Below are 12,014 nucleotides of genomic sequence, written 5' to 3'. Positions count from 1 at the left end.
ATCGGACCTAGACAGGTTACAAGGGTGGGCGGATGAGAATAGGATGGGATTCAACACAGACAAGTGCAAGGTGATGCACCTGGGGAGGAACAACCGGCACCATACCTATAGGTGGGGGAATTCCATCCTTATCAGTACAGAGGTGGAAAAGGATCTTAGAGTCATCATTGACTCCAAGATGAACATGGGCCAGCAGTGTGGGGATGCAGTCAGGAAGGCCAAGCGCACCTTGTCATGCATCCACAGATGCATCTCGAGCAGGTCCAAGGAGGTGATACTCCCCCTCTATGCGGCACTGGTCAGGCCACAGCTGGAGTACTGCGTCCAGTTCTGGGCGCTGCACTTCAAGAGGGATGTAGGCAACATGGAGAGGGTCCAGAAGAGGGCCACTCGCATGATCAGGGGGCAGCAGGGCAGGCCTTATGAGAAGAGGCTACGAGACCTGAACCTGTTTAGCCTCCACAAGAGAAGGCTGAGGGGGGGATCTAGTGGCCTGTTACAAACTAGTCAGGGGGGGTTCAGCAGGCACCCCCCGAGCACTACCAGGAGTGACCAGGAATAATGGTCACAAGCTGGCAGAGGGTAGATTTAGGCTAGATATCAGGAGGTGCTACTTCACTGTCAGGGCGGCTAGGATCTGAAACCAACTTCCAAGGGAACTGGTGCTGGATCCTACCCTGGGGGTCTTTAAGAGGAGGCTAGATGTACACCTTGCTGGGGTTGTTGGACCCCAGTACTCTTTCCTGCCATGGCAGGGGGTCAGATTAGATGATCTACACAGGTCCCTTCCAACCCTAGAAGCTAGGAAGCTGTTCCCTGAGCCCAAGCTGGGGCAGCACCCGCACAGGATAGCCCCAGGGGGCATCTCTGCTGCAGAAGGAAGGACTGGGGCCCTTTGCAGCTCAGGGGCCTCTTGGCCTACTGGCAGCTCACCCCTGGCCACAGGAGATGTGGGTAGGCTCCGTGAAAAAGAAAAAAAAGGAATCAGGCCCCTCACTGCTTCTGCCTTCAGCCCCTCTCTCCTGTGGCGGGGAGAAAGGGGGTGGGGGTGAGCTATGAAAGACTGCAATGTTACAAATAGCTACATTGAAAACTAAACTACATGCAGATACGGTTTAGTTTGCAACATAGCAAACTTATTTAAATCATAAGAAATCCCCATACGTATACAGTGTGATGCATCCAACAGCAAAAACGGCCAATTTCTTTTGCATGTAAAACTGCCCTTTCAGGCAAGTTTCTGAGCATTCTCTCATACAAATGAAAGTAAACAGACGTTAGAAAATAGAGTATATCACAGAATCAAGACCTGGTATTAGACAAAAGTGTATTTCTTTTCAATTAGTCCTTATTTTGAATTCACTGTGCTTGTTTTCTGATATCTAGAAACAAAACAATGGCACTTTAGAGGCTCTGTCTGCTTCAGACCAAGTTATTCAGTACTGAATATAAAAGGGCATTTTGGAAGTGTTAAAAGAAAATGAATTATACGATAAGTAGTGCTGAGATAAGTAGCTCTCACTCCATGATATTTTTTGCTGATTAAAAAATTCATATGATTACTCATACCACCAAAGACAATTATTTTACAGGCCATAATTTCAGCTCAACACCACCCTATAGCTCACCAATTCTTAAAATCCCTTCTTACCTGTATCACTGAAATCTATAAATTCTTTTGACAGAAGGTTGGTAAGAAGCTCCATAATAAGAAGAAGATCCTGGTATTGGTCCTCTTCTGCTGTAACATCTATGCGCTGCCTACCTAAATTATTTTTGGAATACACTTGAAGCAAAGTTAGGCAGGCCTCATACAAATTCATGGCTTTGGCCTGCAACAGAGAAAAAATAGAAAGTAAAATCCTATATTCTAAAAGTAGAATATTTTAGGTTGGTGTTTAGCCTGGTTCTGCTTGGCTGACAGTATATCAATTATCTTAATTTCAGTTCTATTATTCATTACTATTTAGCATAATATAACTGACATTAAAAACATCAAAACAATAGATATTCTTTACATCATTCTTTATGACCCACCTTCAGACCTGGCCCGTGGGGCTTCTCTCTGCAACCAGGGCTACTGTGTTGGCAACAGCAACCAAATAGTTAAAACCACAGCCAGGTCAACCCCCTTGTCAAAGCTGCTATGCTGAAAGAGTCAGGGGGGTTAAGTGATAGTGGCAGTGTTTAGCTCCTTCACTTTTGGCACTGACACAGAGGCTCCTTCACTGTTGGCAGCCATAGTGAGAAGCCCCATAGGTTGAATGTGGGCTGGATCTGGCCTTCAAGTCATATATTGGACACCACCCTGCCCCAAGTAATAATATAAATACAGGTTTCCCCCACTTTATGCTGTACATGCATTCCTGGAAAATGGTGCATAACTCAAATTCACATAAAGGGAACCCACTTGACAATGTAACAAATAGGGATATGTTCCAAGACCTCGACTGTACTGACCCCTAGATCCATTTCAACCACTTTTACAAAACAATTTTGGTGCTCACCAACAGCAGACAGTATACACAAGCACAGGGCACCATTATAATGGGGATGGCAACTAAAGAAACACGTGTCACAGACTAGTGAGGAGCACAGATCCACACAGGAGACTATATTTTGGTGCACGTCACTCCCACAAATGTGCCATACAAAGCAGCTGACTGAGGCAATCAGTGTGGTGGAAGCCTGAAGAGCAAATTCACCTCGCATATAATGAATTTTTGGTATAAAAAGGGTTATTACATAAGCGCAAATTTTCACACACAGAACCTGCATAAAAATGAGGGAAACCTGTATCATGCCCATTTATTAATTTTTTACCACCTATGATAGAAATAGGTAGCTGGTCAAGTTAGTCTGAAGTCAGGCAGAAGGCAAGGCAAGATGGCATCTTAGAGGCCAATAAAGAGGTACATAAGCTTTCACAGGAACAGCATACCATCGTCAAATGCTGTGACAAAATAGGCTGTTGCCTATAAAAGCTTATGCACCTCTGAATGAGTCAAGTCTCTAAGGCGCCACCCTGACGTGTCTTCCAACACTAAAATAATATAACCTTGCCTTTGGCAGGTTCTTTAGATGTAACAAGATTATAAATTAAGAATCTACCTACATAGAATAGTTTGGAACAGGCCAACATTTCTTGTCATATCATGAAACAGCTTATAATATTCACTCAAAAGCTAAAGAGTGTGTTGATACAAGCATTTTGTAGCTATAACCGTATTAGTGCAGATCTAACAGTAATAACTACAGTTTATCTATATCAGAGAATTTGCATTGCACTGATCCAACTTTCCTGGTATCTTACTAGTGTAGCACCAATACAATGGGTCTATGTTATGGATTTGCATCAGTGGAAAAAGCAGTGAAAGTTTCCCTTAGATCAGGGTTGGGCAAAATGCAGCCCGTGGACTGGATGTGGCCCACCAGGCCATTCTATTCGGCCTGTGGGGCCCCTAAAAAAAGGGAGAAAATTAATATTTATCTGCCCCGGCTGCCTGTCATGCGGCCCTCAATGGTTTGCCAAAACTCAGTAAGCGGCCCTCCACCCCCAATAATTGCCTACCCGTGCCCTAGATTAATCTCTAGAAAAAATTAAATGTGGTATAACATTTTTTAAAAGAAACCACACACATACCAGCCTGCTCTGCACTTCAGTTTCATTATTAGTCCAGCTCCACAACTGATGAAATTATGGCCGATTTTAGTAGGATATGCCCTATCCTGTTAGATTACTTTTGCAGAGACAATGCACATACACATTTCCCCTGACTAGAAAATGTGAATTTAGTATATCAAATGTTTTGTGCATTATGCCCTCCATTTTCCTTGTCTGTAGTCAATGTGCTTAGGTTTTATTATAGTGGAAACCTGTAACTGGATGTCCTTGTTGCACTGAATATGTCTTCCTTTAAAGATACTTATCACTTTTTAGAGTATAAACATTGTGGTATGCTCCTTAGCAGATTACATTTGGATATATATCAAAATTAAAATTAGTAGATGCATTCTTTTAAAAGATCAGAAGGTTGTTTTAATCGCTTGGGGAATGTTTACACATGTCCATTCTTCTACAGGTATTCAAGAGAGCTCAGCTGTACAACTTTTCTTCCAACACAGCATCTAAAAAAACATTCAGACTTACTATGTTCAGAGAATGATTATTTTACACTTTCCCTTTCCTCCCCTCTTTGGCAGTATTTACCTCTCCAAGATAGCATATTTGTTTATGTGCAACTTCAACAAAGACTTCTATTATGAGGTTAACAGTCTCTGGTGTGTTTTTGTACACCTCCATTAATCCAATACAATTGTTGAGGAAGTCCATTAGAAAATTAAAGAGGATTGCTACATTGTCAATTTGGGTAGCCTCAGCAATGCCACAAAGTGCTTCTAGTGTGGCAGTGATTTCCTGTTTCACCTCTTCTTCCTGACAGATCTGTTGAAAGTTTTCTTGATTTATCACATTCAAGAATCGCTGTTGAAGTGGCTGAAGAACCTATAGAATAAAATTTTTTTAAAGTATAAGTGTATTCTTCCAGTTTTACACACACTTATCCATTTTCTCTGGTATTTGACTATCTCCCAAATTCAGTATAATCCACAGATTTTTCTCTCTGATATAGATCATTAAGGAAACAAAGATGAGTCTTCATTATATTAGTCATACCACCTGTAATATACTACAACCTGTCATTACCTTTCATTTAGTCTCACTGTTCATGTTCAAGCTATAAGCCAGTGTTCATAACTAAACTAATCTGAACTGGTTTTGGAAGTAAGCACATATCACTGCAATCATAGTTTTAAATCAGTGAAAATTTTCAAATGGGGACATCTTGCTTTAAGATGTGCAAGCTTGAAAAATATGTCAGTATCCCATTTGTTATTTTACTGTCCTTGTTTTTTAAAGCTGATAAAACATGCAACTGCATATTTCATCATAACAATCATAAAAGTAACAATCATAACAGAAAATATTTAAAGGTCTCAAAGATGTTCAAAATATAAATCTCCATGCACCACAGCAAAGCTGAATTCAGAAGAGATGCTTTAAATTCAGTTTTATTACCTGCTGAAAGACATGCGACAGACGTCTTACCTCAGTCCAATACTGTTGTTTTGTCTCTGTGTCCATATGAGCAAAACCTCCCAAAACTAATGCTTTCATTAGTGTTCTTTGCACAGAACTAGACAAATAATGGAGAGGTGGGCTTCGCCTTGCAAACTGCTTAGCTAAATTCCACCAATTTTCACACTGAATTACTAGATTTGCCCTAAATGAAAAAGAAATTGTTTAATCATATAACATTTTATAAACACGTACAAGCCAAGTGCTTCTCCCAACTATCCTTGCTACCAACTTGTTTAAGTTTTTGTACTTTTTCTAGAATTTATATTCTTCTTTACTCTCTTAATTTCATCTTATTTGCATATTATTTTTAGACAGCTACAAACATTTACTCTGAGTGTTCTTCTACAGATGTTGAACCAAGGAATGGGAAAATACTTTGTAGATTAACATGAATCGCTTTATTACACATATTGCATGCATCAAAATCAAAATGTCGCACATTATGTGATGAGAGAACTAAGCAGCAGTTTGTTCCTGCTTCTGTTCTTCCTCTGAAAGGCACTCTGAGCCTTGAATGTAAGAGGATTCACAAATGTCTCCAATTATGTGAAACAAAACCCTATTTATTCACATGTGCTGTTTAGCCAAAAGGAAATATCAGCAAGGTCTCTTGTGGCATTCCCTTATGATCTGATTTGTAAATATCAAAAACAACAGGACATCTCATATACATGCAAGACTCTTCAGGCAGGCTCCTGGACAACAAACTTCTGTCATTTCTGTTCAGAGTACCCCACTGTACTCACAGCCTCTGGGATGGATCTGGTCCACTTAGGAGTGACTCTAGCCTCCAGTTTATTTATCATGCACAAATTCCCTATTGCCCCCCCCAGCCATCCAATCTGTTCCACATTTTGCTAAAGGCATGCCAAACCCCTGCTGCCAGTCCCCTTCTCTATGTGGAGGGCTGGTGTCACTCTCCTTGTGCAGCCTATTTACCAACCCACTGAATGAACTGCTCCAAATCATTCTTTACTATGATTTTCAGCAGCATGTTTTTCAGCAGAGGCTACATTCATAGGGTGGAGGTGAGGGGCAGGCAGCCTTCTACATAGATATGGGAGGGCTGGGGTGGCAGTCGGGAACTGGCAACTTGCAGTAAATGCTGGGTTGCAAATGCTGACCCCCCATTAATAAAACCCTGCCTTAGAGTCTACTGTGCATAGCTGCCTCTGCTCAAGGACAAATTCCTAACAGAGTTAGATTAAGATAAAGCACAGCCTAGGAAGACACCTTTGCATGAGGCCCTCTTGCATTGTGGTCTTTTTCCTTCTCTGACCAGCAGTAGTTGCCAATATAAAAAGCTATTTTTTGGATTAATGGGAGCCACCACTACTTCTCTGCAAGAACTGAGTGTAAACTACTGTATTCACTTGAATACAAGATGAATATAACCCGCAATCAACTTGATTTGAATATAATCACCAATCAATATGGGGAAAAAAGCCCTTTGGTCTTACATTCACATACAAGGAAACTGCATTATACACATTGCCTATCTTTGAACTGCTGCTAAAGATAGCATGTGCTCTAGTAATGAAAAGTAACTATGAAGTTGGTTAAAATGTAGCCAACACTGAGCATGACTATAAAGTACATGGCCCATATGAGGCAAACATCCTCTGTGGCCCTTAAAATAAATAAATAAATCAGCAGTTGCTCTCCCAGGAAGGTACAGGCACTCAGCCTGGAGATACTGCAACACTAGGCCAGAAATTGAAAAGACTAGAGTAAGCACTGACACCTTTACTTGGTGCCAAAAAGGCTGACAGAACCTTTTTTTTTTTTTTTTTGCACTGGTCCTGGAAGCACTGAAATACCAGTCAATGCACGGAGTGGATGGAGCAAGCTCCAGTTTCACCACCCAACACCAAAAAGAATCTGCTCAATATAGACCTCCAATGAAGGACATATCAGAGACAATCACCTGCCCTGGAAAAACCACCTGATTGATCATGGTGTCTCCCCTGCCCGGCTACCTGGTCACAGTCTTTTTTTTTTTTTTTTACCCCCCACCCCAGGTTGAAGATAGGTCACCTGGCCCATCTGCCTAAAATGTGGTAAAGACTATTGAGCATAGTCCCCCCACAGTGCCAACTCCTTTTGCAGGCATGGTGAGCCATTACATTGCATACAGTGACTTTCTCTTCACTCCCACATCCAGGCTGCACCTGTCTTTTCCATGTCCAATGACTCCTGTTTCTTCACCAGTCTTAACTGTTTTGCAAGCATCACCTAACAGGGCCCCAAACAGTTCATCCTGAATCCCTCTGTCAGCCGTTCTCCCAGCCTCTTGCATATGTTTAGTGTGGCCCCACCCTCCATGAAGTGAAAGCAGACCAGGTTGCCCTGCATCTCATCTCCACCTAAATTTCTGGAGGCCCCCAGGACTCATGACAAGATCACCTGGTCCTAATTATGAGTGGGGTTATACTGAGATAATTAACACATGGATCCTTTGCGGGGGGGAGGGGGGGTGTTATCTGAGGTACACACGCATACTGAGCAGTGCTGAGCCGTGCGGTCACTATGGCTTGAAATGCTGGAGAAGCACAGCCCAATGAACTGTATGATAAATCATGAGCCTTCTGGCTTTGAACTAATGTCATGTATAGTTTGTACTCTAAGTAGTTGCTAAGCACTACTTAAAAGTGTGTTTATGGAGTATCTGTACTAAAACTTGCAGCAGCAGCTTCAAAAAAGGTAAAACGCATCGTTTCTGGGTGAACTAATTCTATGGGTATTATATGTAAATTGCCACAGCTATATTTATTTCAAGGCCCATTTTTTCAAATTTTTCCTCACTTCCATGTGCTCAGGGAGAGGAGGGTCTGATAGTAAGGAGGGGGAAAGGGGCTGCAGGGGAAAGAAGTTGGTGGTTTGGGGGTAGAGGGCAAAGGGGCTACCTGACCCCCCAGATTTATTTTCCCTGCTATAACAGTGGGAGGTTGCAAATGCAAGACAAGCCTTCAATAATTAGATTTTATACCTGGAAAATAATATAAAAAAAACTTACACATTTTCTATATACAGAATCTGATTATTGGGGAACTGTCTTATAATCAGTACCATCTAATATTCAAGTAAATATGGTAAGTCTTTCCTGTGGTTGAAGCCTGGTCACCTAAAGACCAGTAGAAGTGGCCCAGAAATGAACAAAGTTCAAACAATGAGAAGGAAGTTCATTCTGAGCCACTTCTACTGGTCTTCAGGTAAGCATGCTTCAACCACAGGAAAGACTCAATCTATATCTAAATCTCATGAGAGGACACAGTATGACCACTCCAGCCAACCTATAACAGGAGGTGGTCCTTCTGTTGCATCTAATACTTGTGTGTATAGAAAGATTAAGTACTGAATCTCGTATTTCAAATCTTGTAGTGCAACTCCTGCCACAACCATTATCTCACTTCTGTCACTCTACCCACTCCTTCCTTCCAGACCCCCCCTTCAATACTGCTTCCTTTTTTTTCCAAGCTCACTCTCCCTTTCTCTCATTCAAACTTTTATTAAACCTGGGCTTACAGCCATTTAGAAAATGAGCAAGTTATATACACACACATAAAACTTCCATTTAAAGAATATTTTTTGAGTACTTGTTACCTAAAAGTAAGGAAATGTAAACAATTACAGTCACCTGTCCAATATGAGTGCCTGACTTGAGACCCTGGCACATCTATGGAACTGCTGACAAATCACAGCAGTAATTTTGATCTGTGCTTTGAACATATTAAGTGTAATAAGCTAGACTAGGGGTAGGCAACCCCTGGCATAGGTGCCAGAATGTAGTATGCAAAGACATTTTGTTTGGCATGCATGCAGCATGCCTCAAGGCAGACAGTGGGGGAAGGGGCCAGGGATGCACTGCCACCCCTCGTGGTTCCCCAACTGTCTGCCCCTGATATGCCAAGTCAAGGTTTCATAGATGTTAGGGTCAGAAGGGACCCATTAGATCATCGAGTCTGACCCCCTGCCCTGGTGCCTGTCCAATCTCCTTTTAAATACCTTCAAGGAAGGGGACAGCACCACCTCCCTTGGAATCTTATTCCATATTTTGGCAACCCTCACCATAAAGGATTTCTTCCTGATATCCAATCTGAATTTTCTCTCTTCCAGTTTGTGACCATTATTTCTAGTTACTTCGACAGGCACCCTGGTAAACATTTCTTGCTGGCCCCCCCCGATGAGTTTGTAGGCCCCCCTGATGAGTTTGTAAAGTGTAGATGATATCAATATACTATCTGCAAGGCATGGGGCGTGGTAAGGGATGGTTGGAACCATGCATCTAGCCCATAAGGCTTAGGTGTTTTTGGCACTCTGCCCAGAAACGTTGCTGACCACTGTGCTAGGCCTCAGGTGTCACTAATGTTGGAAAACGACCATTAGTAGATACGTTAGTGTCTCTGTGCCTCAAATTTCTCATTTGTAAAGTATGAATAACATGCCCACCCCATTTTTACAGTGCTCCTGTAAAATAAGTTAGTTACAATTTCTGAAGTGTTCAGATTCTACAGTGATAAGCACAAAAGAAAACCCCACTGTTATACTAGCTTTATATTTGTAACACTCCACTTACATCAGTTGAGTTACAGAAGCATAAAGCTGGTAACAAATTAATGTAACCTGGGAGGTGCTTATTACTTGAAAATTAGGGAACACAAGGCAAGCTGTTTGGTTTGTATGAACGTGTGTACATTTGTTCATAAAAATCTACATTATATGCTTATGAATTTCTAATGCTTTAATTCTCAAAAGCAAGTGCAAGTTATCTCAGTTGTAGAAGCACAACCATAAATACCCTGTAAGAGATACTGCATTTGTCTTATTTTTGGCCCAATATAATTTTAAAAGATGCAAAAGAAAAGTCTGGGCTTGGATAGATCTTCAACCTACCGCTCTCTCCTTTCCACCAATGTTACTAGCAGTTGCACAGTGTCATTTGCAAGGTCCTGTTCAGAACTCCATACTGCCAGGTTACTGATTACTTTTTCTAACAGATAACCCACAATCCATTGTGAACCCTCGGTATCTGCACCAAATGCTGTATTAAATGGCAGACTTATCTACAAGAAAAAGAATTAAATAAATGAAGTTTACAATATGCAAAATGACGTATATAGCAACCAAACAGCAACCTGTTTTCAGACCTTCCCTCTTTCCTTAAAACACAAAATTCTTGCTGATAACATTTTTTTTTTAAAAAATGGGCTACAAACGAGACCTACTTTTAAGTGCAATGGCAAAAAGCAGAAAACAATTTCAACTTTATTACAATAATCAACTTTACATGTCTAACATCTAGCTTTCACCCTACCAATATTTGTTCAACACTTAAAAAAAGAATTCCATAAGCACTTTAAGAAAAATTCCTGAGGACTGAAGAATCTGATAGCAGCAAGCCGAGCAGTCCTAGAGTTTTCAGCCAAAGGGAGCCTTGCAAGATATTGCACTAATCACATAGACTGCTTACAAACAGGAAAACACAAAAACCAAACAGTGCTTTACTTTCAGCCTGGCACACCCCCACACTGAGCGCAGTGCATGCCTAGAAGAGGCAATGAGTTAGTTTGCCCCAGCTTGCCCAACGTCTGTATAGATTGCACATTTTAGCAGGGCTTTTTGTTGCTTTTATCCAATAGCTGATTCAATCAAGGAACACATGCAAGCTGTGATAAAAGCACCAAAATGCCACGCTGAAGTGTGCCATCTATATAGACATTGGGTGAGCCAAGTCAAACTGATGCAATGCCTGTTCTGGTAAAGCGTTGGGTTATTTTGGGGTTTTTTTCCACATCTGTCATGGCTGTAGTGAATATTTTCTGTAGCTGGTCCCTGGAATTTGTTCCATATGCAATATTCTGGAGAAGGATTTTATCCTTAGACTTGGATATGTTAATATCTGTTTCTTCTGAAAATTCCAGGTAAATAAAAATTCTTGTTCTTTACAAAATAAATTCCTTAAAAACTGAGTCTCAGGAATTTGATTATAACTTTTTGCAGGAAACTCTATATCAGTACACTGTGAGCATGCTCAATTTCAAATTTCCTATTATTTTCATCATATAAAACTATATGATCACAAAAAATGATGGTAGAAATATTCTTGGTAATCTTTATTTTATTATTTTATATAATTTACTGAGAGCATCTATTCTTCTTCATATTTCAGTTATATTATGATTATTTCCAGATGTCCAAATTGTGTTAAATTTGCACTGTACTCAGTACTGTGCTAGCAGCATAAGAGACTACCCCTACACCACAGATTTTTGCAACTGAAATAGCAGCAGTGCATGACAGGTAAGTATAGAACACAATAAATGGGACAAGAAAATGATAACAACATAAGGTAACATCTATTAGCTAAGAGAATTATTTCAAATTTTAATGGATTTTTTTGGTCCACCTAACCCTTCTTCATTTAAAATACATAAAAATGTTGAAAGACATTAAAGAATCACTGCCAAACTCCCTCCCTAGCCATTGTATTACCAGGCAATGTACCACAATCACTGCACTACAGATGACATCACAGATTGAAAGACAGGATCATGATTGCCAAAACTTTGGCAAAAAAAATGTTCTACCTATGGAACCACAAATCAGAAATTTTTCCATGTCAAACCCTATACAATTACATTTAAAACAAAAAACAAAACAAAACAAAAAACCCACCAGTGTGGACATTTACTATTTAATTTTTTTCCTTGGGAAAAGGGCGCACTTTTCAGACTACAAATGTGTACGTTGAGTTTTAAAAATAAACAACTATTTGCATGTTATAAACCCCTGACACTTGAGGTTTAAAATACACATCAACATCTACTTTCATTAAAGAGTATTACTGCCTATTATTTAGTCAATTATTGCAATC

The 12,014-nt window shown here is 40.5% G+C and overlaps 2 protein-coding genes and 1 pseudogene across 2 annotated transcripts in view; 1 reads left to right on the top strand and 2 right to left on the bottom strand.

The window, feature by feature from the left end:
- The window catches only part of IL17D (interleukin 17D), a 67,567-nt gene extending 63,348 nt beyond the window's left edge, over positions 1-4,219 (top strand). Inside the window, exon 4 of the mRNA XM_090029125.1 lies at positions 4,083-4,219. Within this exon, the coding sequence (XP_089885251.1) occupies positions 4,083-4,166 (84 nt within the window). The 3' untranslated portion in view covers positions 4,167-4,219. The remainder of the gene's footprint in view (positions 1-4,082) is intronic.
- The window catches only part of XPO4 (exportin 4), a 128,262-nt gene that overhangs the window by 25,759 nt on the left and 90,489 nt on the right, over positions 1-12,014 (bottom strand). Inside the window, exons 15-18 of the mRNA XM_090029113.1 lie at positions 10,034-10,203; positions 5,108-5,282; positions 4,211-4,504; positions 1,652-1,832 (exon numbers count right to left, since the gene is read on the bottom strand). Coding sequence (XP_089885239.1) covers positions 1,652-1,832; positions 4,211-4,504; positions 5,108-5,282; positions 10,034-10,203 — 820 coding nt within the window. The remainder of the gene's footprint in view (positions 1-1,651; positions 1,833-4,210; positions 4,505-5,107; positions 5,283-10,033; positions 10,204-12,014) is intronic.
- On the bottom strand, positions 6,927-7,102 carry LOC149875186 (U2 spliceosomal RNA; annotated as a pseudogene).

The sequence above is a fragment of the Crocodylus siamensis genome, chromosome 1, assembly GCF_052110815.1.
Source record: "Crocodylus siamensis isolate JL-2025a chromosome 1, ASM5211081v1, whole genome shotgun sequence".
In the NCBI taxonomy this organism is placed as follows: domain Eukaryota; kingdom Metazoa; phylum Chordata; order Crocodylia; family Crocodylidae; genus Crocodylus; species Crocodylus siamensis.
This window is presented reverse-complemented; position numbering and strand designations above follow the sequence as displayed.